Source organism: Rosa rugosa, chromosome 2 (genome assembly GCF_958449725.1).
Source record: "Rosa rugosa chromosome 2, drRosRugo1.1, whole genome shotgun sequence".
Taxonomy (NCBI): Eukaryota; Viridiplantae; Streptophyta; class Magnoliopsida; order Rosales; family Rosaceae; genus Rosa; species Rosa rugosa.
The window spans coordinates 70915395-70941713 of record NC_084821.1 but is presented as its reverse complement, the minus strand read 5'-3'; the positions used below and the strand labels follow the sequence as shown (position 1 = coordinate 70941713).

General features: G+C 37.4%; 4 protein-coding genes, 1 long non-coding RNA gene and 1 pseudogene across 8 annotated transcripts; 2 read left to right on the top strand and 4 right to left on the bottom strand.

The window, feature by feature from the left end:
• Positions 1-103: 103 nt before the first annotated feature.
• LOC133729863 (N6-mAMP deaminase) lies at positions 104-2842 on the bottom strand. The gene is made up of 11 exons (XM_062157470.1): positions 2683-2842; positions 2526-2596; positions 2234-2325; positions 2091-2150; positions 1749-1982; positions 1587-1663; positions 1435-1504; positions 1243-1356; positions 763-829; positions 539-643; positions 104-459 (listed from the first exon to the last, which is right to left on the bottom strand). Exons 1-11 carry the CDS (start codon positions 2757-2759, stop codon positions 335-337), a joined length of 1092 nt encoding a protein of 363 aa, XP_062013454.1. The 5' UTR covers positions 2760-2842; the 3' UTR covers positions 104-334.
• Positions 2843-2847: 5 nt separating this feature from the next.
• On the top strand, positions 2848-6109 carry LOC133729862 (RNA pseudouridine synthase 6, chloroplastic-like). Its single transcript, XM_062157469.1, has 9 exons — positions 2848-3254; positions 3728-3853; positions 3963-4217; positions 4295-4376; positions 4493-4608; positions 4684-4738; positions 4873-4984; positions 5419-5588; positions 5698-6109. The coding sequence occupies exons 1-9, from the start codon at positions 2848-2850 to the stop codon at positions 5974-5976; spliced, it is 1602 nt and encodes a 533-aa protein (XP_062013453.1). The 3' UTR covers positions 5977-6109.
• A 137-nt stretch (positions 6110-6246) lies between these two features.
• Positions 6247-8321, bottom strand: LOC133729864 (uncharacterized). Its single transcript, XR_009856525.1, has 5 exons — positions 8163-8321; positions 7925-8005; positions 7774-7842; positions 7614-7680; positions 6247-6720 (listed from the first exon to the last, which is right to left on the bottom strand). It is a non-coding gene; the product is annotated as an uncharacterized LOC133729864 (long non-coding RNA).
• Positions 8322-12180: 3859 nt separating this feature from the next.
• On the top strand, positions 12181-14226 carry LOC133733539 (RNA pseudouridine synthase 6, chloroplastic-like). Of its 2 annotated transcripts, none has more exons than XM_062161165.1 (5): positions 12181-12427; positions 12872-12997; positions 13108-13362; positions 13440-13521; positions 13993-14226. In XM_062161165.1, the coding sequence occupies exons 1-5, from the start codon at positions 12192-12194 to the stop codon at positions 14125-14127; spliced, it is 834 nt and encodes a 277-aa protein (XP_062017149.1). In that variant the 5' UTR covers positions 12181-12191; the 3' UTR covers positions 14128-14226. The 2 variants fall into 2 exon arrangements, with proteins under 2 accessions (XP_062017149.1, XP_062017150.1); XM_062161166.1 differs by lacking the exon at positions 13993-14226 and adding an exon at positions 13640-13783.
• On the bottom strand, positions 14226-16892 carry LOC133733540 (beta-glucosidase 47-like; annotated as a pseudogene).
• A 4953-nt stretch (positions 16893-21845) lies between these two features.
• LOC133729860 (beta-glucosidase 47-like) lies at positions 21846-26005 on the bottom strand. 3 transcript variants are annotated; one of them, XM_062157467.1, is made up of 13 exons: positions 25823-26005; positions 25593-25669; positions 25444-25510; positions 25291-25349; positions 24134-24209; positions 23964-24038; positions 23729-23816; positions 23369-23621; positions 23175-23290; positions 22827-23082; positions 22642-22744; positions 22440-22548; positions 21846-22340 (listed from the first exon to the last, which is right to left on the bottom strand). In XM_062157467.1, exons 1-13 carry the CDS (start codon positions 25866-25868, stop codon positions 22142-22144), a joined length of 1524 nt encoding a protein of 507 aa, XP_062013451.1. In that variant the 5' UTR covers positions 25869-26005; the 3' UTR covers positions 21846-22141. The 3 variants fall into 3 exon arrangements, 2 of the variants coding, with proteins under 2 accessions (XP_062013451.1, XP_062013450.1); XM_062157466.1 differs by lacking the exon at positions 25823-26005 and having other exon boundaries at positions 25593-25777; XR_009856524.1 differs by lacking the exon at positions 25823-26005 and having other exon boundaries at positions 22202-22340; positions 22677-22744; positions 25593-25777.
• Between the last annotated feature and the right edge of the window lie 314 nt (positions 26006-26319).

Genomic DNA, 26319 nt, shown 5'->3' with positions numbered 1-26319 from the left:
TCTTGTCACATTATGTTTACCAACATAAATGGAATTAGAATGCAAGTGAGCCGCTCTAAAAATAAACTTATTCCTTGACAACCCTGATTTAAACAACCGTGGGTATTAGAAAGGGCCAAGCATGAAATAGATTTTTATTTGCAACTCAGTAAAATTTGTCATATTCAATGAAGATTCTGCATTACTTGAAGAAAACAAAAAAAATTCTGAAGATGTCAATAACAGGTGATAATAGACTTATGAAATGAGATGCTCTGCTCCATCTGGTGCTCTAAAAATCATCAACAACTATATCATCAGCGTTTCTGCATATGCCCCTAAATTCAAAAGGTAATCATTGGTCGAGCTTCTGTTCAGCAGAACTAAAAATCTCCTTTAATTCTCTCTTCACTCCATCACCAGCAAATATAAACTCGACCGCATGTCTTGTTAGCTGAAATATTTCCCTCCTTCCAAGACCTAAGAATTCAAGAAACGGGCAGCAGTTGTGAGCGTCTGTTCTATTTTATATTAAATGCACCAGTGACATCGTACATACCAAATGCAGAAGCAGCAAGGTTGTACTCGTTGGAAAGGCTGGTAGAAAAGACCCCAGAATCATCGGTGCAGAGGACTAGAGGATGCTTTGCACTGTACAGATCAGCTGCATCATCAAATAAACTTGTTACAAAAGACGTCAAAGAAAGACAGAAGCTCCAATCAGAAAGAGATACTTTAGATAGTTGTTTAGAGAAAGGTAATGATAGAAGCAGAAGACCTAACCAAAATGATGAATTTCGAGTGAAGGAATTGTATTGGTCCTGATGTTGGATGTCAAACAAATCTCAACCTGAAAAACAGGCAAAGATATAATATACACACAGCTAATCAAACCTACAAAAACAATAAAACTACATTTTAAGCAAACAATCTATTAGCTTCACCAATGACATAAACGCAACAGCATAACATCGTTGAACATGAGTAATCAACTAAAAGTTCCATGTCTATGGTTTCTTCTGATCATGTGCATTAGCAGGAGATGGAACTAACCATAGATTCAGACAAAGCTCTTGTTCTCGATTCTATTAAGCAAACATCAACAAGGGTATTTTAAGATTGAACTGGTAAAATCACCAGACAAAATGTTTTGGACTTCTCCCTGGCATCTATCCTATGGCAGTCAAAGGGATCTTAACTAATTATCTGTGGCAATGAAGGTTTGTATAATCAACAGAGTGATAGGTCACACAAATTTCTTACCGGAATACTTGAAGATTTTAACTTTTCCCATTCTGCTTCTTCAAAGCAACAGGCATGGCCAATCCTCTGCGGTAGAAAATCTAGCATTGATCGTACCTCCTTTGGATTAGGCACCTACAAGTGCTTGAAGTAAAAAACTAGTCAGGGCAACTATAATGGCATGAATGGCAAGCATTTGAAGAACAAGCCCACCTCTCCGCAATGCAGGGTTATATAAAGACCCTGCTCTCTAGCAAATTTTAATGCTGGCAAATATGTACTCCTGCCACAGATACCATATATGTATTAAATTACATGTAGTAAGAAGGGCTCTATGCAACAAACTCTGGATAATGATTAAGTACCAATCTCCCACAATCGGATTCCCAGAAAGATCGATACCAACCACCCCTAAATCTCTCATTTCCAGTGCAAGATTCACCTACAGTAAATCAGTTAATTCAAATTCACTGCTCATTGAAAAAAAAAAAAAAAAAAACATGCAGCCTATATTTTCATGACATTACAGTTTCCATTGCAGCCTCTGTGGTTCCCCGACGATCAATGCTCAAAAGAAGTCTCACGTAAATCTTTTTTCTTGTACTTCCATTACATGTATCATATATAGGTGGAGAATTCTTGGGAATCCTGGCAACAGCATCATGAGGCCTAAAATCAACATCAACTGTACTCACAGCCTTTATACCCTCCAGTACTGCTTCCAAGTAAGAGCGTTTGCTCATTCCTATGGAATCATTTTTCTGTATAAAATGAAACCCGTCATTTTCTTCTCAATCAAATAAATAATCTGTAATCTTAGTAGGATAATTCACCCTCCACCTAGCTCATTTAAAAAAAAAAAAAATCACCTTTGGAGTTGTTCTGAGCTCCAGATACACAACATTCTCAGCAGCAAAATCTTCAATAACCTGCTTTGAGAAAAAACATAACATCAAGTTCCTGCATTGAAGTGGTGGAACTTAAGATTGGACAGATTGGAAAGTTCTCATACTTCTTTGGTGATTCTTGTGATAATTTGGTGGTCAGTAGTAACAATATGGATCAGGTCAAACAACTTGAACACTTCGGTTAAAGAACGGTCATCTGATTCCAACAATACACAATATTCCAATGTCAAGATTCAAAAAACCATTTCAATTACATTTTCAACAACCATATTGCACATGTCTGTTATCCGATCATTTCTAACCCTTTACACATCCCAAGCATGAAAGAATGAAACTTTAACACTGGAAATACAGGTTTCTTAATAAGCAACATAATAAAACAAAAAAAGATGATACCTTTCTGTATAACATGCTCAAAATCAGAGAAAACTATGACACCCTTCTCACCCAAATCTCTTGCAAGTTCTCTGCACCAAAAACAAAACTGAACTTCCTCGAAAAGCAAAGCAGCAGATAAACCCACTACAAAGTTAAAGAGAAAAATGGTGCTTACAGTAAAGTAGAGTCTCTAATAGATCCATTGAGATGAGCATGAAGCTCCACCTTTGGCATTGACACCCACTTCTCCATGGTTTTAATCTCACTTCCCCAACACTCAAAATCTCTCCTTTCTTTTCTGTCCTCCTCTTTTTTCTTGTCAATAATTACCAATGAGTCAATGATTGGGACTCAAAAGTCTATGATTGGACAATTTTGGATTTTGGGCTCAGCCCAGAACCCATCATGTGACCCGACCCGACCCGGTTTTTTTGTGACATCAAAAATCTCAGATAAACCTCCACCTCCAAAACCAAGCAGTGTTCTTTTTTCGTTTCAGATGGGCTCAATGAGTCTGACTTCACTTCTGGGTCATGGTTGCCGGAGTTTAGTTGCGCCGGTGGCCCTTGCGCGCACGTTGGCACTGACCCATGTTGCTCTGAGTGAACATTCGAAGAGCTACCAGCATGTGAAGGTGGCTTGGTTTTCTAAGAGGTCAAAGAAGAAGAAAAGGGTTGCATGTGAGTCTTTGAAAGAAGAGGTTACTTACCCAACTGCTGCTGCTGCTGCTTCTGTTTCTGTTTATGGGTAAGGTAGAAGCTTCCAATGTTTAAAGGTTGTTTGTGTTTTTGGGTGTGTGAGTTTTTTGGCTTAATTTGTTGTTGGAAGTGAAGCTTTAGCTGAAAAAGTAAAAAATGAGTAAAGTAGGAGAATATGAAAATGAAAGTTTTAATCTTTGTCATTTCAGAATACAAATTTTTTGTTTTTATTAATGGGAATGACACAAGTATTATTAGTGTCTGTGTGATATTGTTCATAGTACATTGTTTGCAAGATGGTTATTTCAATGCAGTTTCAGATTCACATAGGCAATTTTTATTAACAGTTTATACAGCTGCTGAGTTTTAATCACATAGCTATTTCTTACAAAGGGTATGCAATTGTACATTTAGCATTTGTTTCTATGTATTTTTCTCAACAATGTGAAACTAATAGTATATGCTAACATTTCAGTGCTTCCTCCTTTGTGTTTCTGACTTTGATACTTTACCTTCTTTCAGCTACCCATATACTCGTTTACTTCCATGTCCCTCACAGAATGGACCACCAAGAGTTGAGCACTTGGTTGTTTCCGAAGGGGGCCCTGTTCTAGAATATATATGCAAAAATCTGGATCTTCCTGCTCAGTGAGTGCTGTTCTTTTTGGTTCTCATTATTATTCTTTACTACATGGATTATCATTTCTGTCGTTGTCAAGTTGGAGTAATATATAAATAAAAATTTCATTCCTTGAAGGTTTGTTGCAGATCTTATCCATTTTGGAGCTGTGTATTATGCCCTTGTATGTCCAAAGCCTCCTCCAACCGCGACGCCTGAGGAAATGAGGGTATATAAAGAAGCTACAGCACCATCAGTACTGAAAAAGAGAGCTTCTATAAAAGGAAAAACTGTACGAGAAGCACAGAAGACTTTCAGGATCACACATGTAGACCAATTTGTTGAAGATGGAACGTACTTACGTGTGCATGTACACCCAAAGCGTTTTCCTAGGTAAAACAAAACATTTAGTGGGTCTTTATCATCAGGTATACTGGTGTTATTGCTGCTCACATCATGATTTTGTTCAGGTGCTATGAAATTGACTGGAAATCAAGAGTTATAGCAGTAAATGAAGACTTTGTGGTGTTGGACAAACCTGCTGGTACAACAGTATGTATCATTATACAAACATTCTTTTTAGTATTTTGTTCATCCAATACCTTTTGTCTAGCATTGTCAATTTTTTTTTTCTATGAGTTAGCTATGACTGTAACAAATTTTGTCAGGTTGGAGGAACCACAGACAACATCGAAGAAAGTTGTGCAACCTTTACCTCCCGTGCCTTAGGACTGACAACCCCCCTTATGACCACACATCAGATTGATAATTGTACAGAAGGATGGTAATGTATATCACAGAAGTTACTGTTCTTGATGTTATTGAGACATAGAGGGTGATTCTAGTTACTCACTTGCAGTGTTGTCTTAGCTAGAACCAAGGAGTATTGTTCAGTTTTTCATGGAAAAATCCGAGTAAGTTTTGCAATTTCATGCATTGACATATAATAGACTGAACTAGCCTGGGTTATTGGGAGGAGAGACTCCAGCCACCTTTGAAGCTCTTGTCTTCTTAGGTCATTAAGTTCATTTTCTTCTCTTTTATCTAGGAAAAACAAGTGAAGAAACTTTATCTTGCTCTTGCTGCTGCTCCTGTGCCACTTGGAACAATTACTCACTACATGCGTCCAATTAATGTGGCTCCACGACTCATTTCAGAAGGTACTAATTAATAAGTCTATTCAAGCACTGTCTGGAAACTAGTTTTACGTGGGAGGAATTTCAATATGAGTGTGTCAATTTCTTAAAGATCTTACATTTTCATTATGTTGTTTTGTGGTTTCTTTTCTGTTTTCCCTTTCTGGGGATAATTTCTTAAGTTTGGTAATCAGGATGTAGTTGTGATATGTAACACTAGAAAACCAGTACTTTCTCATCACTATAACTAGACCGGACCAAAAGATAATTGAAGTGCTAATCAATTTATTTTCAAGCCAACCAGAGCATAAATCATTCTCTTATTTACTCTAACATGGTGGCAACAACTTAAAAGATAATTTCTTTCTGAGCTCAGTTGATGAAGTATGTACTATTTGAGACTTTTATGCTTCATATGAAACTTCTGTCCTCTGAGCTAAAAAAGTTATGCTATGCAGATTCCATTGAAAGGTGGAGTTTGTGTCAGCTTGAGGTGATGGAATGCAAGGAAGTTCCCTGGCCAAATTCTGTCATCGAAGAGAAATACGGTGTTGAAGACTGTGGGTGGCCTTCAAAAGATTATGCATATGAGTGTAAAATCAACCTTTTGACTGGAAAGACTCATCAGGTATATTACTATGTTTTGTTCTTCCACTCTGATTTGGCCCAAGACAGTGATCATTGTCTTGGTTTGTTTTTCTGCAATCAGCTAATCACTGAGAACTACATGTATGCAGATTCGAGCACAGTTGGCTGCTCATGGTGCACCTCTAGTGGGTGATTCCATGTACATGCCAGCTACAATTGCAGAGATTGCAAGTCCTGAGCTGAACCCGTTTGGCAAACATAAGAAACATTATATTGGCGAAGATGAGAAAGAAATAGCTGTTACTGAGTGGATGGCACGGCATGGAAAGGAACCTAATGTTGCTATTGGTCTTCAAGCTTGTCAGATATCATGGGATGATGGCGAGCACAGTTTTGAGGCTAGAGCTCCTTGGTGGCGGTGTGAATAAATTTAGAAACTGGGGATGGGAATCAATTGTATGGTGTGGCATTTTTGTTTTGCTGAAAAGAAGTTAGGATGACCTTCTATGTATCATTTGTATTAGTTCTAGAGTAATATATATTCAGAATTTTTTTGTTTTACTGAGAGTAACTTCTCATGTACTCCACTCTCTTGACATCATGGAACCGTTCTTCATTTGTGGAATTCTCACCATACCCTACAATAGCCACTTCAATCACATCAAGAACTTTTCTTATAATAATAATGGGGTTTGTTCATTTTTATTCAAAAGTTTTTAGCTTACCATCTGTAATAAACATTGGTGTATTATTGTATCTCTCTTATATGTATGTTACCATCTTCTCCATTCCTTGAGGATACACATATAGTCAATCAACTGTAGTCTAAATCAATAAAAAATCCAGCTAATTTTTGAAGAAAAGTGTTGTGGTGATTCGGATAATTTACAAGATGAGATTACCTACTGGTTCTCCAATGTAGACTCCATCTTAAAAAGCAGTTCTCATAGCATACCCCTCTATCCTTGCAGCTCCTGGTCCTGGTTTGAACATGGAGAAAACATACGGTCCTTTTCGTAAAAACTGGTGTAGTGATTTATACCAATGACGTCTAATCCATTGGAAAACTTGGAAAACACAGGCAAATCTTCCTGGGTAAAATTCTTGCCCATGATATAGAAAAACGGTAGCTGCATGTTGACTCCAATGTTATTCATGAGATCCAAGTCTTCCTGTTTTCTCATATAAATGCAAAACTGATTATCAGCGATTACTCTAATCCAGAGTAGTCATACAAATCAATGACATTATTGATGTTTTCTTTTTATTAGCGCACCAGTTATCCCCAGGTAAACATTAATTTTCCTTTCTACCACTATAGATCAGTGCAATTAAGTTACAAAGGTAAAGCCATTGGAGACAAACACTACAAACAGAAATGACCTCACTAGCTCAAATCAGTGGCAAAGCTATCAACCAGAGATTCCCATATCGTAGGGTTTTGAGATTACAATTAACAACAACAAGATGATGACAAGTAGGGTAATGCAATCTATCTTTGCATTATAAATTCTTAGGGTAGGTCAGGTCAAAATTAACTCTCTATAATTAAGCAGCAGCTAGCATTTTTCCTACACTAACAAACAACTAAGCAATTTGCATATATATATGTCCTTATGGGGACACCTCTATATCAAACCGGCCCACTGAACTTTACAGGTCAAGTCTGATTTAATTTGAGCTTGGGAGGCATCAAATAATATGGATGGCAAATAATTGTACATGATAGATTTAGCATCTAAATGAATCATTCATGCAAGTGTTTTGCTCTTATACCTGAAGGCCCCTGAACACTTGCATAATTGATTCACTTAGAAATCCAGTTACACAAGTTATCGAGAATACACAGAAAAATATATGGTTTGAGAAGCAATTCTAGCTGCTAAATTGTTTTAAACTTAATATAGTTTGCATATAGGAATTGGATGGAGAGTGAAATATGAACACATAAACGTTGGCACTCTTGTGCTAACAATAAGAATAAAGAATGACTACTGCTAACATATAACAAAGGTTTCGCGGAGATAACAGATCAGAATTTTGACTGAATACTAAGAATACTAACCTGATAGCTAGAGATGTTACTGATCAACAGCAATATCTCCATTAGTTCCATCCAGGATATATAGTACCTATGACAAGCCAAGATATAACTTCTTTAGCATCCAATTTGGAGAAAATGCATCCAAGTGATGAGTCAATAAAACATGATCAAGCACTCTAACCAGGCTTGTGAGTGAAGATATCCCCCAGTTGTTGAGACCTTTACCATCATTCAGAAAAGCTCCTTCAAACTGAAAAATATGAAAACAAAAATGACAATATTACATTTAAAACTCACAAACTGTGTTTATGGATGATAAGAAGACAGCATACCTGATAAGAAGAGGATGCGCGCAGTTCCAAAGAGAAAGTTGCTTGGCGAGTTTCCTTTCAAGGATATGTAATCACATGACACTACGAGAATCGAAAAACACATGATTTCAATAACAAGGAAACCATGAATTACTGATAAAACCTCCATATTAGTGGATGCATAATAATCAAGACACTAATTAGTTATGAGATTGACAAATAGAAAGAGGCCTCTCTTATAGTGAATCAACATTAATACCTTTTGATGCAACTATTGTGCAGTACGTGAGGCCTACATGACTGTGAACCAAATGGTTAGGAGTGACATTACGGGTGAGGAAAAACTGAAATCATAATTATATTGACAAAAGTTGCAAGATTGGCAAAACTGGGAAGCAATCAACCAATTATTAGCAAAATCTCCTGCTCTGTCCTACACATGATGTAGCACAAGGTCGAATAATTAATAAGGCTTCCCATATAATTCTGATGGATAGCCAAACCAATCAGGATCCAGAAGTGTTATATATCTACGTATCAGTTCTTTTGCATGAAAATGAGATTGCCAATTTGTCAAACAAGTAGGCAAGGGCACCTATCATTGTTACACAATTACCCCACACACAAAGAAGTACGTACATGATGATGTATACTTGCATAACCAACAAGTCAACAACTAAGCATTGGCGCTGAAATTCTATGCAGTAGAATAGTTGGTATAGCTGATATCTAGCATGTAAACCAAGTGATCGACTTTCATCTCGTAAAGCAATACTAGTAAAGCAGATACAAACAAGCCCTTCAAGCGATTTCGACAGTTCTAGAAGCAATGTTAAACGATGCTACTCGATAGTGTTTGTGCCTCGGGTCGTATCATGCAACATGTCCTTGTTCGTGTCATGTACGTGCGTTTTGGGAATTATATATGAAGTACCATCCCAGGCTTGTTCTTGACAAAAGCGTGAAAGGCGTGATTTTGACTTCAAAACGCCTCTGTCTTGGTAGCTAGGCGCAAAGGCTTATAAAGCGCTTAAGGCGCGGAATGCGCCAAAAACGTGGAAGACTTGGTGGAAGGCGTACGTGCCAATGAATGCTGCTGCAATCCGAATAGTGAAATCCATGGTTTCCCAGCCATGACTACTCTGAATGCTGCTGCAATATGATAGTGACATCCATGGTTTCCCAGCCATGCTACTTTGAACACAGACCCGCCTCTGCTTACTTCTTTTCTGGAAGTTACTGTAGATACTAGCTAAACTCTTTTTATCCCTTTTTGAAAAAGAAAAAAATGAAAAAAAAGAAAGAAAGAGAAGAGGATTTAAGAATCTGCTCTTGGAGTTGGGATAGGGATTAAAGGAAGATACGTTTTAAACTAGAAAAATAAAAAATAAGGCTAAACACCAAGTCTACCAAAATAACTGTAAAAATCTCTTTAGGTCGACCGATAATTATTATTTATTAGTGAATAAAATTGTTTTTTTGTTCCGATTCAAAAAAATTGTTTTTTTTGTTGTTGTAAATATTAATTCTTATGTGGCTGTCCACGTTATTAGTTAGGGATCTACATATAATATCACAATAGTTTGAATACTTATCATGTAAACCTTACATCTATATAAAGGAGACATCTGAGACTAAATAATACACTTCTCCATTTTCCCATCATTTCTCTTTATACATTTCTTACTCTACATAGTAAGTCAATACATTCTTTTCTTTAAAACTCTATGATGAATTGATGATCCACGAGTTCTTATGGTGCAACTTTGTTGCTTCTGACCATTACTCAAGATCTATGAGTCTTATATCACAATTTACATTTTGCGGCGATTTTTACATTTACTGTATAATGTATGTTGGCAAGCATACGTCTATCTTTTCTCTTATGTTTGCTAATTATGGGCGATGATCTCTAACTGCACTTTTCTTCTACATATACATAGTTTATCAATTGTCATGCATGAACAGCAAAGATAACATTTGAAAGCATGATTGGGTTATCTTTAAGCCTTATTTAATACTTTTCTTTATATATATATATATATATATATATATATATATATATATATATATACACACACACGGAGTTGCGGACGCCGTCTTCAGAACCGGCCTCTATATATATATAAAAGATATATTTTGTGAACGTAATGGATATAATCTTTATTGTTTCATCGTTTATCTCATATTTAATATTTTTTTAATTAAATATATCTTATATGTTTTATCAAACATATTTAATATTCATAATACAAGTAAACCTGAAGTTTCACTATTGTTACTCGAGCCAGAAGTTTCGAGTACATGTCTTTTTGAACTCGAAGTTCAAAAATACGGAATTTAGAACCTGAAGTTCCTAATCATAAGAACACGAACCTGAAGCTTCGTGCATATTTAAGCGATCCAATGTTCACTATATCTTTTTCGAACCCGAAGTTTCAATGTTATTTATTTGTTAAGAATATATCTCATCCTTATTGTGTGTAGGAAGATAACCAATTTGGCAAAATTGGACTTTGTTGCCCTTGACATCTCTGGCAAGAACTACCTATCTTGAGCCCTTGATGACGAGATCCATCTCGAAGCCCAAAACCTTGGTCCTACGATCAACGAAGGAAACTTGGCGTCCCCGCAAAACAAAGCTAAATCCATGACTTTTCTGCGTCACCATCTCCATTAGGGATTGAAGGACGAGTACTTAACTGTCAAAGACCCATGCACTTGAGCTATCGACAGGCTTGGTAGATAGGTTCACTCAACAAAAGATTGTTGTGCTCCCCAAGGCATGTTATGAATGGATGCATCTGCTCCTTCAAGATTACAGTTCTGTGATAGATTACAATTCCGCCATGTTCAGGATCACCTCCCAAATGAACCTTTGTGCGGAAATTGTCACTCAGGATATGATGCTTGAAAAGACGTTCTCCACTTTTCATGCCTCAAATATGGTCTTACGGCAACAATATCGAGCAAGAGGATTCACCAAATACTCTTATCTCATCTCTTGTCTCTTGGTGGCTGAGCAAAACAATGAGCTCCTGATGAAGAATCATCAGTCTCGCCCTACAGGATCACAGCCATTCCCTAAAGTGAATGCTATTTTTACTAATGGTCATGACAATGGACGTGGTGGAAGGCATGGCAAAGCTCGTAACCATGGTCATAGATGTGGTCAAGGTCGACAAAATGGTCAAGGTCGTGGGGGCTACACAAGCAGTTGGGCCCAAGGAACAATGTCAAGATTACTAAAGGAAATGGTCAGATGATCAGAGCTCATAAAAATCATGATAATATATGTTTGTCTCAGATGTTGTGGTAAAGACCATTGGGCTCGTACATGTCGTACAGAAGACCATTTGGTGGAACTCTACAAAGCTTCCCTAAAAAATATAAATGTGGAGACAAACTACATTGATCATTCTGATCCTTGGGATTCATTTGAGCATTTAGACATTACTCCACTTTGATGTCTCAGATTTTTTTTTTGAACAATGGAATCCATATTGATGATATGGTCAGTGGTGGAGTCCTTGACGACAACTAGTTGTCAGCCTATATTTAGGCATTATCTTTCCCCATTATGGTTTATTTTGTATTATTAGTCGTTTTCTCTTAGTCTCTAGCTAGTTTGAAAGTTTTTTCATTAGCTAATTGGTGTCATAGCACCACTTATGGGGCATACATTATCAACAACCATATTTCACATCCCTATTAGCTTATCATTTCTAATATTCAATTGACATGCTATTTTCTAACCCTTTAACACATCCCAAGCAACCGAAAATAGAAGAATAAGCAAGATACTAAAACAAAAGATGATACCTTTCTGTAGAACATGCTCAAAATCAGAGAAAACTATGACACCCTTCTCACCCAAAACCTCTTGCAAGTTCTCTGCACCAAAAACAAAACTGAACTTTCTCAAAACAAAGCAAAGCTTAAAGCAGAAGATAAACCCACTACAAAGTTAAACAGAAATGGTGCTTTACAGCAAAGTAGAGTCTCTGATAGATCCATTGAGATGAGCATGAAGCTCCACCTTTGGCATTGACACCCATTTCTCCATAATTAATCTCAAATCTCACTTCTGTCCTTATCTTTTCTTGTCACTTATAACCAATGAGTCAATGATTGAGACACACAAATTATGATAGGACAATTTTGGATTTTGGGCTCAGCCCAGGGCCCATCATGTGACCCGACCCAACCCGGTTTTTTTGTGACATCAAAAATCTCAGATAAACCCCACCTCCAAAACCAAGCAGTGTTCTGTTTTTTTTTGTTTCAGATGGGCTCAATGAGTCTGACTTCACTTCTGGGTCATGGTTGCCGGAGTTTCATTGCGCCGGTGGCCCTTGTTTGCACGTTAGCACTGACCCATGTTGCTCTGAGTGAACATTCGAAGAGCTACCAGCATGTGAAGGTGGCTTGGTTTTCTAAGAGGTCCAAGAAGAAGACAAGGGTTGCTTGTGAGTCCTTGAAAGAAGAGGTGACTTACCCAACTGCTACTTCTTCTGTTTATGGGTAAGGTAGAAGTTTCCAATGTTTAAAGGTTGTTTGTGTTTTTGGGTATATGAGATTTTGGCTTAATTTGTTGTTGTAAGTGAAGCAGGAGAATATGAAAATGAAAGTTTGAATCTTTGTCATTTCAGAAATATAAATTTTTTGTTTTTATTAATGGGAATGACACAAGTTATTATTAGTGTCTGTATGATATTATCATCGTACATTGTCTGCAAGATAGTTATATTTTAATGCAGTTTCAGATTCACATAGGCAATTTTTATTAACAGTTACATATAGCTGCTGAGTTTTAATCACATAGCTATTTTTACAAATGGTTTGCAATTGTACATTTAGCAGTTGTTTCTATCTATTCTTCTCATCAATGTGAAACTAATAGTATATGCTAACATTTCAGTGCTTGCTCCTTAGTGTTTCTGACTTTGATACTTTAACTTCTTTCAGCTACCCATATACTCGTCTGCTTCCATGTCCCTCGCAGAATGGACCACCAAGAGTTGAGCACTTGGTTGTTTCAGAAGGAGGGCCTGTTCTAGAATATATATGCAAAAATCTGGATCTTTCTGCTCAGTGAGTGCTGTTCTTTTTGGTTCTCATTATTATTTTTTACTACATGGATTATCATTTCTGTCGTTGTCAAGTTGGAGTAATATATACAAAAAAAATTTCATTCCTTGAAGGTTTGTTGCAGATCTTATCCATTTTGGAGCTGTGTATTATGCCCTTGTATGTCCAAAGCCTCCTCCAACCGCGACGCCCGAGGAAATGAGGGTATATAAAGAAGCTACAGCACCATCAGTACTGAAAAAGAGAGCTTCTATCAAAGGAAAAACTGTAAGAGAAGCACAGAAGACTTTCAGGATCACACATGTAGACCAATTTGTTGAAGATGGAACGTACTTACGTGTGCATGTACACCCAAAGCGTTTTCCTAGGTAAAACAAAACATTTAGTGGGTCTTTATCATCAGGTTTACTGGTGTTATTGCTGCTCACATCATGATTTTGTTCAGGTGCTATGAAATTGACTGGAAATCAAGAGTTATAGCAGTAAATGAAGACTTTGTGGTGTTGGACAAACCTGCTGGTACAACAGTATGTATCATTATACAAACATTCTTTTTAGTATTTTGCTCATCCAATACCTTTTGTCTAGCATTGTCAATTTTTTTTTTTTGTATGAGTTAGCTATGTCTGTAACAAATTTTGTCAGGTTGGAGGAACCACAGACAACATCGAAGAAAGTTGATAAGCCCTTCTATTTTATTAATCACACATACTCTTGATTTGTATGACTTAGAATTACAAGAAGATACTATGTGACTGGATTATATATGAACTGGCATTGTTCCACATCCTCCTATTTTAGTTCATTAAATACTCCCATTTTGATAATGTGATAAACCACCTACTGTAGTAATCACATTCTTTGATGTTCAATTTCTTGCTATATACTATGTTTTAGTAATAGCAATATCACATTGATCCTCTTAATAACCGGTCTAGCTTCAAAGCCATGTTCATTTGCTTTCTTGATCAATATTCCTGGGCACTTAAAATCTGCAGGGTGTGATTAGCAATAAATTGTCTGTACCAAGTTGCAGAGAGTCTTGGAGTTCTCTTGAGAATGCCATAATCAACATGGTGAAGTCCAAACTTGACCGTATATCCACTTGTCCACTCGAAATCGTCGAGCAATGACCACACGAAGTACCCTCTTACATCTGCTCCCTTTAGTTCTGTCCATATTTTCATAAACTCAGTTAGCCTTCACCACAAAGTGAACCACTTCTGCATTCGCAAATATGTTAAGACTTTGTTGTGCATAGGTGAGTATACCTCATTGCATCTGCTAGCGCCTGTAAGTAACTTCTCATGTACTCCACTCTATTGACATCATGGAACAGTTCTTCATTTGTGGAATTCTCACCATACCCTACAATAGCCACTTCAATCACATCAAGAACTTTTCTTATAATAATAATGGGGTTTGTTCTTCAGAAGTTTTTAGCTTACCATTTTCTGTAATAAACATTGGTGTATTATTGTATCTCTCGTTTATGTATGTTACCATTTTCTCCATTCCTTGAGGATACACATATAGCCAATCAACTGTAGTCTAAATCAATAAAAAATTCAGCTAATTTTTGAAGAAAAGTGTTCTGATGATTCCGATAATTGACAAGATGAGATTACATACTGGTTCTCCAATGTAGACTCCATCTTTTTGTGCAGTTCTCAAAGCATACCCCTCTATCCTTGCAGCTCCTGGTCCTGGTTCACATGGAGAAAACATAGTCTTTTGAGTAAAAACTGGTATAGTGATTGATACTGATGTAGTCTAATCCATTCTTCAGCATCTCCAGATCAAAACACAGGCAAATCAGCTCCTAGAAGCTCATGCATTTCTGCAGGGTATCTTCCATGGATAATTGGGTCTAAGAACCTGCATTGGCCATTTTAGTCATACTAATCAGACCATGCTTTAGTATGGATGTGTAGCCAGAAGAATATATATAAGCACAAGCTCTTACCAGTTCATAAAGAAAGACTGAGCTCTCTCAGCTGCTAATTTGTCTTCTAAGGAGTTGCTGATGGGTTCATACCATACAGCACTCATCACTATTCCAATGCTACCTCCTTGTTTTTTTCTGAATGTTGCATATATATTATTTGACTGAACTTATGAGCTGGTATTGAATCTAAGACGAGACATTTAATAAAAACCTGATATCTTGTTCGGTATATATTCACAGCAGATGCATGGGATAGAATGATGTTATGAGCTGCAATAAAATGCTCACTTTCTGAATCTCCAACAGTACAATTTCTAAAAGGGAGAGAGCAATGAGATGGTGGGTGTATCCCTGACATATATCCACGAATGGCCACAACATTGGGCTCATTGAAAGTGGACCAGTACTTGACGCTGTCTCCAAAGAATTTGAAACATATATTTGCATAATATCTAAAATCTTCCCTGCAAAAATGTGGAATATTGTCTCATTATTAGTGACTTCTATATGAAACTGTTCTTGGACAAGAGTGGTGGTAACGGAACATTTGCTGTGTACTGCAGTAGGGGACTTGGCCAAGATCCATATCTGTCTTCAAGATCCTGAGGTACGTAGTAGTGACTCAATGTCACAAAGGGCTGGATTCCTACACAAGGACACAAAATATGTTGAGGAAGGAAATACATCTCGTACTTGTGTATGAAACATTGAACCACAAGTTTCCTGACCACACTAAAGTAATTCAGCAACTTAAATAAATTGGACGAGTACATAAACAATTGTAACAAAGAAGACCTCTAAGCAGAAGAGCATCGATGAACTTGTTATAGTGATCAATGCCAGCTCTGTTCACTTTTCCAAATCTTCCTTCTGGTTCATAGTTATAGTAGAGATTGCTTAGAGATGTGACAACTGAATAATGAAAAAAACTTGATCGAGTAATGAAAAAAACCTTACTGGGTAAAATTCTTGCCCATGATATAGAAAAGCGGTAGCTGGTTACTCCAATGTTATTCATGAGATCCAAGTCTTCCTGTTTTCTCATATAAATGCAAAACCGATTATCTGTGATTACTCTAATCCAGAGTAGTCATACAAATCAAAGACATTATTGATGTTTTCTTTTTATTAGCACAATATGGATGGCAATTAAATAATTATACGTGATAGATTCGATCAGCATCTAAATGTATCATTCATGCAAGTGTTTTGCTGTTATGCCTGAAGACCCCCTGAACACTTGCATAATTGTTTCACCTGGAAATCCAGTTGCACAAGTTATCGAGAATACACGGAAAACTATTAAGGTTTCAGAAGCAATTCTAGCTGCTAAATTGTTTTAAACTAATATAGTTTGCATATAGGAAGTGGATGGAAAGTGAAATATGAACAGTTGGGACTTGTGCTAACAAATAAGAAGGAAGAATGACTACTGCTAACATGTAAACAAAGGATTCCGGGAGAAAACAGATCAAAATTTTGACTGAATTCTAAGAATACTAACCTGATAAAGATGGTACTGATCAACAGCAATGTCTCCATTAGTTCCATCCAGGATAGTACCTATGACAAGCCAAGATATAACTTCTTTAGCATCCAATTTGGATGAAAATGCATCCAAGTGATGAGTCAATAAAACATGATCAAGCACTCTAACCAGGCTTGTGAGTGAAGACATCCCAGTTGTTGAGACCTTTACCATCCTTCAGAAAAGCACCTTCAAACTGAAAAGATATGAAAAATAAATGACCATTACATCTGTAACTCAAACAAACTGGGTTTATGGATGACAAGAAGACAAGATACCTGATAAGAAGAGGATGCAGTTCCAAAGAGAAATTTGCTCGGTGAGTTTCCTTTCAAGGATATGTGATCACATGACACTACGAGAATCGAAAAACACATGATTTCAATAATAAGGAAAGCATGAAATACTGATAAAACCTCCATATTAGTGAGTGCAGAAAAACCAAGACACTAATCAGTTATGAGATTCACAAACAGAAAGAGGCCTCTCTTATAGTGAATCAACAATACCTCTTGATGCAACTATTGTGCAGTACGTGAGGCCTACATGTCTGTGAACTAAATGATTAGGAGTGACATTACTGGTGAGGAAAAACTGAAATCATAATTACATTGACAAAACTGCATGATTGGAAAAACTGGAAAGCAATCGAACAAATTCGAAGCAGAATCTCCTCAGTCCTGTCCTACACATGATGGAGCACAAGGTCGAATTATAAGGATTCTGATGGATAGCCAAACAAATGAGATTGCCAATTTGTCAACAAGACACTAATCAGTTATGAGATTCACAAGCCCACACTCAAAGAAGTACATGATGTATACTTGCATAACCATTAAGTCGATCAACAACTAAGCATTGGCGCTGAAATTCTATCCTGTAGAATAGTTGCTTAGCTGATAGCATTCAAACCAAGTGATTTTCAATTCGAAAGCAATACTACTAAACAAGCAAATACAAACAAGCCCTTCAAGGCTTCAAGCGATTTCGACAGTTCTAGAAGCAATGTTAAACGACTGCTACTCGATAGTGTTTGTGCCTTGGGTCGTATCATGTAACATGTCCTTGTTCGTTTCCTGTGCATTTTGTGAATATGAAGTACCATCCCAGCTGGCTTGTTCTTGACAGTTTAAGTTATTGTATCATTTGTATGCACACATTGAATTGACAAAAGAGTGGAAGGCGTGATTTTGCCTTCAAAACGCCTCTGTTTTGGTAGCTAGGCGCAAAGGCGCATAAAGCGCAATAAACGTGGTGGAAGGCGTACGCGCCAATGAATGCTGGTGCAATTCGAATAGTGAAATCCATGGTTTCCCAGCCATGACTACTCTGAATGCTGCTGCAATACGATAGTGACATCCATGGTTTCCCAGCCATGCTACTTTGAACACAGACCGCCTCTGCTTACTTCTTTTCTGGGTTTGAATTACGTATGAAACTATGAATATGGCTTGAGATAACTCTCTGGAAGTTATGATAGATAGCTAATGGAAGGTAAACCGTAAACTCCTTTTATCCCTTTTTTTTTTTTTTTTTGAACAAGGGCCGGTGCGGCTGCCCTCAAGCCTTCATAAATGAAACCGGAGAATACAAGGGGGGGGGACATTAAGCCTAAACCCTAGATTACAGTCTGCAACAAGAGTACATCCAGAAAAAAATTCATGAGACGACTCCACTAAATACATGTACTCCAATCCACACCAGCTAGCAAAGAACGCGCTCCAGACGGTTCTATTTACTTCCCAGCAGTGACATAACGGAAAGATTACTCGATCTGCAACTTTAATGCAGCAAAGCGTAATTTCCTTTTATCCCTTTTTGAAACAAGAAAAAATGAAAAAAAGAAAGAAAGAGAAGAGGATAGGGTTTAAGAAATATATTTATTGTTGAGCTGGGTATCCAAAGGATGCAATATCTATTGTTTTTGTGGAATCAGCGTCTATAGTCCTGCTGTGGAATCATAGTTTTATTCTTGTGCTTTTGTATTGAGGGTCAGACGGTCAGTAGCTTTGGTTTTGTGTTTGTTAGTTTCTTATGGGATTGGTACTATTGAGGGTCAGTACACTACTGAGGGTCAGTACTCATATTTGCATTTATCATATACACAAATTAATCGAAGCAGCATACATGGAAAATTTACATTTACTTTTTCTACCTGTTTAACTTGGTAGATAATGCGATATCTGAAATATATTTATTGTTGAGTGCTACTGAGAGTCAATACTACCATTAGAAATCAGTTGAGGTTATTTTTGTAATTTCTCATTAACAAAACAATTCAAAAAATTGGTAGGACAATGGCCGCACGGGATATGGGCCTTGCACATGGGTCATGAACAGTAAAAAAAGGCCTGTTAATGGTAAATATTGGATAAAAAGTGTAGTTAGTGGTAATTTGCTATTTAAGAATCTACTCTTCGAGTTGGGATAGGGTTTAAAGGAATAATATACGTTTTAAACTAGAAAAATAAAAGTTAAGGCTAAAGACCAAGTCTACCAAAATAACTCAACGGGTTAGAGATTAGGTCGACCAATAATTAGTAGTGAATAAAATTGTTCTTTTATATAATTAATGTTTTATAATTATAATATGTATATTTTTCATGTCATGTAAGGTTTACGCCTTATCAAGGCTCTTCCAAAAACACTTGTCCATCATTAAACTTAACATTTTTTTTCTCTGCTAGGGTTTTTGAGAGCGCCGGTCATGGTCAAGCGTCTCTGCACCTGCCTTCATCTTCGATGGAGAAAAATTCCGGCCCTTCCCATGGGGTCGCAGCTATCAAGTACGGTTCAGTCCGTCCCTCCTGTCTCTTTGTTTCTCTCATTGACGTCGAGATCAGGGGCTCTTTCTCCTTCTCAATTTGGTTCGCATCGAGGTTTGAGGTTGAACATCGTTCGGCTGCCAACTAAACTGGTGTTTGGTGGTGTTTGGAAGATTTGGGATCCCGGGCAGTTCATGGATTCGTCTGAGCCAGGATTGGATCGGGTTCTGTTAGAGTCCGTCCCCCACGGATGGCGGCGAGGGCGCTTTCAAATGGGCCAAGATGTTGGGACGGAGCCGAGATTCTAGCCAAGCTGGGCTCGATTGAAATCAAGTTTTAGGATGGCAGCGAGGAGGTTGGGTGAGGAACTCGAGTTCGCCCATCGTGGTGGCGTGGAGCTGTTGGCATGGGGCTTGTCGGGTTCAGGCTCGGCTAGTCAGAGCCCCTCCGATCTGAGAGGGAATTGGTTATGGCGGAGCATTTTCACATTCCTGTTTCGTAACAGGATTCGGGCCAAGGAGGGCGGCGTCGGTGAAAGTGTTTGGAGTAGTGGTGACGAGGGTGGGATCGGCCTTCTCCGGTGGAATTCAGACTGGGATATCGGTGCGGCTCCTCGGATAAGTGGTCTTTGGGTGCGGAGGCTCTCGGGTGCCCGGAGAGGAGCTGATGCTAAGGTGCCCATGAGCTTGGGTGCCCTAATCAGATTCAAATGGGCTTGGGCTTTTGTCAAGGTTACTTTGGCAGACTTGACTTTGGTCTCGGGCCGGATTTGGATCCGTATTTGGGATCCTGGTGGCTTACAAATCCGGATCTTGGATCCGAGACACTTGCTCGTATTGATATGGTATTGGTTCTGGTTCTTAGGAGTTCGTTTGCTAATTTTCGAGTTTCTGACACCCTCGGTTACTTTCGAACTCCTGGTGGGCGAATCACCTCTCCTAGGTGATCATATCACCGGTTACTGTTACGGTTACTATTACATTTACATTGCTTTTGTGACATGTGCAGTGCAGCAATATCGTTCGACATCAAGTCACATCCTGGTTACCTTTCATTCTAGATGCGTCTGTGCGTCTGATTATCCTTTATTGTTTTTCCTTTATTATAGATGCGTCTGTGCATCTCGTTTTTCTTTATTGTTTTATTTCGATGCTCTTGCATTACTCCATGTAACCTTTTGTTATCACTTAATATAGTCTGTCGTCTTTCCTTCAAAAAAAAAAGGCTCTTCCAAAAACATATCAGAGTACGCCTCAACGTTTTAAAACATTTAGACTATGATCTTGATGACAAAAAACCTCGAAGTTCAGTTGACCATTTACTCATATACCCGTTTGATTGATTGTTCAAAGCAGACAAGTCTAGCTCGTCGTCATCTATGTAACATGCTAGCTTTAATATCTTTAAAATTCCTTACTTCTTGCTGCCCATTTGCCCTGCACAAAAAGTTAATGGAAAATAATTGTCAGCCAAATTGAGCCAACCTGCTAACTACATGGAAGATTCTTAACTTTCAGAAGAGCGGACAAGACTTGATGTAAAGATTTGGAAGTTGATAACTTAACTAGTTGATTTTAATTTTTTTTTTAGAATAACTAGTTGATTTTAATTGTACATTAAACACCATACTAAATTTAAATGCTAATGCACTTCAACTTGGGGTCATCTGCGCATGAGATTCTGTTAAACACCATACTAAAAACTAGGCCTGGCATCTGAGCCCGTGACCCGCAAACCCGCCCGAAACCCACACGAACCCGTCCATTTATTAAATTCGTGCTAAAAAAGCCCGCACGCAAAAAGCCCGCAAATTAAATGTGCATAATCGTTATGTGATTTTGTTAGTTGATTTGTAAAACATTCTGTGAAGAACATTCTGCCGGCAATTTAATTTTGTATAATTACAACAGAAACACGTGATTGGCTGTAGTCTAATACACAAGTCTAACATTTTGTTTTAACTGGATTATCTGCATAAGTTTATAATAGGCAAATTGCAGTAGCTTGACTGTTTCCTTCAACATGCATGCATCCAACTCCGAAATTTGGAAAGACTTAATAGTCTGTTAGATAGCCTTAATTGTCACTGTCAGTTCCTACTAAGTATGACTTCGGGCTTAACGAACAGTCTGTCTTATTGAAAGGATTAGCGATTCCTGGCCGATATTTTTTTTTTTGGTCTGATAGAAAATGCTAAGAGGAAAACACTCGACCCTTTCCGTTTTAGTTGTGCCAAAAAAGAGAGAGAGAGAGAGGCACAATCAAAACGTCAACAATCTCCATCTATTGCACAACAGAAAACTGTCGTCTGAAACACAGCATTTTTCAAACAGTTTCTCTCCAAAAAAAAAAAACTCAAACAACAAAAACTAAATCAATCTCAGTTTAATGCACAACAGAAATCTGTTGTCTGAAATATAACCTTTATCAGAAAACTGATTTACCATGGTATATCACTATATTCAGACAACATAATTTTTTCATTCTGTCGTTAAAATTATTCAGACAACAGAAAACAACCATTCTGTCGTCTGAGCTCTGTCGTCTGATGAGTTTATTGACATAGTGCCCGTAAATTTTACTAGCAAATATTGTTTCAATGATAGCAAAGCCAGGGGTGCATATCTGTATCATTTGTACGACTTAGAATTACAAGAAGACACTATGTGATTGGACTATATGTAAACTGGTATTGTTCCACATCCTCCTATTTTAGTTCATTAAATAATCCCATTATGATAAAGTGATAAACCACCTACGTACTGTAGGAATCACATTCTTTGATGTTCTGTTTCTTAATATATACAATGTTTTAGTAATCCTGTAATCGCAATATCGCATTGATCCTCTTAATACGATATAAATAACTGATCTAGCTTCAGAGCCATGTTCATTTGCCTTCTTGATCATTCCTGGGCACTTAAAATCTGCAGGGTGTTATTAGCAATAAATTGTCTGTACCAAGCTGCAGAGAGTCTTGGAGTTCTCTTGAGAGTGCCATAATCAACATGGTGAAGTCCAAACTTGACCGTATATCCACTTGTCCACTCGAAATTATCAAGCAATGACCACACGAAGTACCCTCTTACATCTGCTCCTTCAGTTCTGTCCATATTTTCATAAATTCAGTTAGCCTTCACCACATTTGAACCACTTCTGCATAAGCAAATACGTTAAGACTTTGTTGTGCATAGGTGAGTATACCTCATTGTATCTGCTAGTGCCTGTAAGTAACTTCTCAAGTACTCCACTCTCTTGACATCATGGAACTGTTCTTCATTTGTGGAATTTGGATTCTCCTCCACACCATACCCTAAAATACCCGCTTCAATCACATCAAGAACTTTTCTTATAATAATAATTGGGTTAATTTGTTCACTTTTTATTCAAAAGTTTTTTAGCTTACCATTTTCTGTAATAAACATTGGTGTATTATTGTACCTCTCTTTTATGTATGTTACCATCTTCTCCATTCCTTGAGGATACACATATATCCAATCAACTGAAGTCTAAATCAATAAAAAGGTCAGGTAGCTTTTAGAAGATTAGTGTTGTGGTGATTCCGATAATTGACAAGATGAGATTACATACTGGTTCTCCAATGTAGACTCCATCTTTTTGTGCAGTTCTCAAAGCATAACCCTCTGTCCTTGAAGCTCCTGGTCCTGGTTCACATGGAGAAAACATACAGTCTTTTGAGTAAAAACTGGTGTAGTGATTGATACCGATGAAGTCTAATCCATTCTTCAGCATCTCCAGATCAAATTTGGAAAATACAGGCAAATCAGCTCCTAGAAGCTCATGCATTTCTGCAGGGTATCTTCCATGGAGAATTGGGTCTAAGAACCTGCATTGAACATTTTAGTCATACTAGTCAGACCATGCGTTATTATGGATGTGTAGCTAGAAGAATATATATGTATAAGAACAAGTTCATACCAGTTGATATAGAAAGACTGAGCCCTCTCAGCTGCTAATCTGTCTTCTAAGGAGTTGCTGATGGGTTCATACCATACAGCATTCATCACCATCCCAATGCTACCTCCTTGTTTTTTCTGTGTTACAGACATATTATTCAACTGAACTTATGAGTTAGCTAGTATTGAATCTAAGACGAGACATTTAATAAAAACCTGATATTTGGTTCTGTATATATTCACAGCAGCTGCATGGGATAGAATGATGTTATGAGCTGCAATGAAAGGCTCTCTTTCTGAGTCTCCAGTAGTACAATTTCCGAAAGGGAGAGAGCAATGAGATGGTGGGTAAATCCCTGACCTATATCCACGAATGACCACAACATTGGGCTCATTGAAAGTGGACCAGTACTTGACCCTGTCTCCAAAGAATTTGAAACATATATTTGCATAATATCTAAAATCGTCCCTGCAAAAATGTGAGATATTGTCTCATTATTAGTGACTTCCAAGTTCCAATCCCTATATGAAACTGTCCTTAAACTAGAGAGAGGTAAGGAAACATATGCTGCTTACTGCAGTAGGGGACTTAGCCAAGATCCATATCTGTCTTCAAGTTCCTGAGGTATGTCGTAGTGAGTCAATGTCACAAAGGGCTGGATTCCTACACAAGGACACTAAATATGTTGAGGAAGGAGATACATGTCATACTTGTGTATGAGCATTGAACACAAGTTTTCTGACAACACTTTAGTAATGCAGCAACTTAAATAAATTGGATGAGTACATAAACAATAGTAACAAAGAAGACCTCTAAGCAGAAGAGCATCGATGAACTTGTTATAGTGATCAATGCCAGCTCTGTTCACTTTTCCAAATCTTCCTTCTGGTTCATAGTTATAGTAGAGATTGCTTAGATATGTGAAGACTGAATACTACATTCATCATAATTTAAACTTGATCAAATGAAAAATATCTTACTGGGTAAAATTCTTGCCCATGATATAGAAAAACGGTAGCTGTTGACTCTAATGTTATTCATGAGATCCAAGTCTTCCTGTTTTCTCATATAAATGCAAAACCGATTGTCAGCGATTACTCTAATCCAGAGTAGTCATACAAATCAAAGACATTATTGATGTTTTCTTTTTATTAGCACACCAGTTATCCCCAGGTAAACATTTTCCTTTCTACCTCTATAGATCAGTGCAATTAAGTTACAAAGGTACGAAGTGGTGTTAGTTCAGTGGTTAGAGCACCCACTACCTATGTACAAAGTCATGGGTTCGAGTCACCATGGGGGTAGAGGAGTGAAACCCTTTGATCCTCTTTTAAAAAAAAAAAAAAAAACCATTGGAGACAAACCCTACAAACAGTAATGACCTCACTAGCTCAAATCAATGGCAAAGCTATCAACCAGAGAGATTCCCATATCGTAGGGTTTTGAGAATACAATTAACAACAACAAGATGATGACAAGTAGGGTAATGCAATCTATATATCTTTGCATTATACCATTACCAGAGATTCCCATATCGTAGGGTTTTGAGAATACAATTAACAACAAGAAGATGATGACAAGTAGGGTAATGCAATCTATATATCTTTGCATTATAAATTCTAAGGGTTGGTCATGTCAAAATCAACTATCTATATATAATTAAACAGCAGCTACCATTTTTCTCATTCCTACACTTACAGACAACTAAGCATATTTACATATCTCCTTATGGGGACAACTCTATAGTAAACCCACTGAACTTTACAGGTCCAGTCTGATTTGAGCTTGGGAGGCATCAAATAATTGTACGTGATAGATTTAGCATCTAAATGAATCATTCATGCAAGTGTTTTGCTCTTATGCCTGAAGGCCCCCTGAACACTTGCATAATTGATTCATTTAGAAATCCAGCTGCACAAGTTATCGAGAATACACAGAAAAATATAAGGTTTCAGAAGCAATTCTAGCTGCTAAATTGTTTTAAACTAATATAGTTTGCATATGGGAATTGGATGGAAAGTGAAATATGAACACATAAAAGTTGGCAAAAGAAGGAAGAATGACTACTGCTAACATGTAACAGAGGATTTGCGGAGATAACAGATCAAAATTTTAACTGAATACGAAGAATACTAACCTGATAAAGATGGTACTGATCAACAGCAATGTCTCCATTAGTTCCATCCAGGATAGTACCTATGACAAGCCAAGATATAACTTCTTTAGCATCCAATTTGGATGAAAATGCATCCAAGTGATGAGTCAATAAAACATGATCAAGCACTCTAACCAGGCTTGTGAGTGAAGATATCCCAGTTGTTGAGACCTTTACCATCATTCAGAAAAGCTCCTTCAAACTGAAAATTATAAAAACAAAAATGACAATTACATCTATAACTCAAACCAACTGGGTTTATGGATGACAAGAAGACAACATACCTGATAAGAAGAGGATGCAGTTCCAAAGAGAAAGTTGCTCGGCGAGTTTTCTTTCAAGGATATGTGATTACATGACACTACGAGAATCGAAAAACACATGATTTCAATAATAAGGAAAGCGTGAAATACTGATAAAACCTCCATAACAGTGAGAGCAGAATAATCAAGTCACTAATTAGTTATGAGATTCACAAACTGAAGAGGCCTCTCTTATAGTGAATCAACAATACCTTTTGATGCAACTATTGTGCAGTGAAGCCTACGTGGGTGTGACATCAACGGTGAGGAAAAACTGAAATCATAATTAGCTTGACAAACGTTGCATGATTGGAAAAATTTGGAAGCAATTGAACCAATTATAAGCAGAATCTCCTGAGTCCTGGCCTACACATGATGTAGCACAAGGTCGTCTAGTAGGATTCCCATATAGTTCTGAACTTCTGATGGATAGCCAAACCAATTAAATATCTATGTATCAATTCTTTTGCGTGAATACGAGATTGTCATTTGTCTAGTTGTCAAAAAAGTAGATGAGGGCACCTATCATTTTTTAAGAAAAGTGGGACTAATGTTAGAAGCTCTCAGTCAAAGAAAACGAAACGAAAATGTAGATGATGTATACTTAGATAACCAACCAGTCAACAACTAAGCATTGGCGCTATGCAGTAGTATAGTTGCTTAGCTGATAGCATGTAAGCCAAGTAATTTTCATTTCGTAAAGCCAAGA

Bases quoted from the DNA above. Each gene is read 5' to 3' on its own strand.
- LOC133729863 (XM_062157470.1), bottom strand. From the start codon at position 2,759: ATGGAGAAGTGGGTGTCAATGCCAAAGGTGGAGCTTCATGCTCATCTC. The intron at 2,597-2,682 runs GTAAGCACCATT...TTTTTGGTGCAG, and splicing joins ATTAGAGACTCTACTTTACT to AGAACTTGCAAGAGATTTGG. The intron at 1,664-1,748 runs GTAATGTCATGA...GATTTACTGTAG, and splicing joins CAGAGGCTGCAATGGAAACT to GTGAATCTTGCACTGGAAAT.
- LOC133729860 (XM_062157466.1), bottom strand. From the start codon at position 25,736: ATGGAGGTTTTATCAGTATTTCACGCTTTCCTTATTATTGAAATCATG. The intron at 23,817-23,963 runs GTCTTCTTTGTT...GTCCTTGTGTAG, and splicing joins CGATGCTCTTCTGCTTAGAG to GAATCCAGCCCTTTGTGACA. The intron at 23,622-23,728 runs GTAAGCAGCATA...ACATTTTTGCAG, and splicing joins TGGCTAAGTCCCCTACTGCA to GGACGATTTTAGATATTATG.
- LOC133733539 (XM_062161165.1), top strand. From the start codon at position 12,192: ATGGGCTCAATGAGTCTGACTTCACTTCTGGGTCATGGTTGCCGGAGT. The intron at 12,428-12,871 runs GTAAGGTAGAAG...AACTTCTTTCAG, and splicing joins GCTACTTCTTCTGTTTATGG to CTACCCATATACTCGTCTGC. The intron at 13,363-13,439 runs GTAAAACAAAAC...GATTTTGTTCAG, and splicing joins CACCCAAAGCGTTTTCCTAG to GTGCTATGAAATTGACTGGA.
- LOC133729862 (XM_062157469.1), top strand. From the start codon at position 2,848: ATGATTGGGACTCAAAAGTCTATGATTGGACAATTTTGGATTTTGGGC. The intron at 4,377-4,492 runs GTATGTATCATT...AAATTTTGTCAG, and splicing joins ACAAACCTGCTGGTACAACA to GTTGGAGGAACCACAGACAA. The intron at 4,739-4,872 runs GTAAGTTTTGCA...TCTTTTATCTAG, and splicing joins TTTTTCATGGAAAAATCCGA to GAAAAACAAGTGAAGAAACT.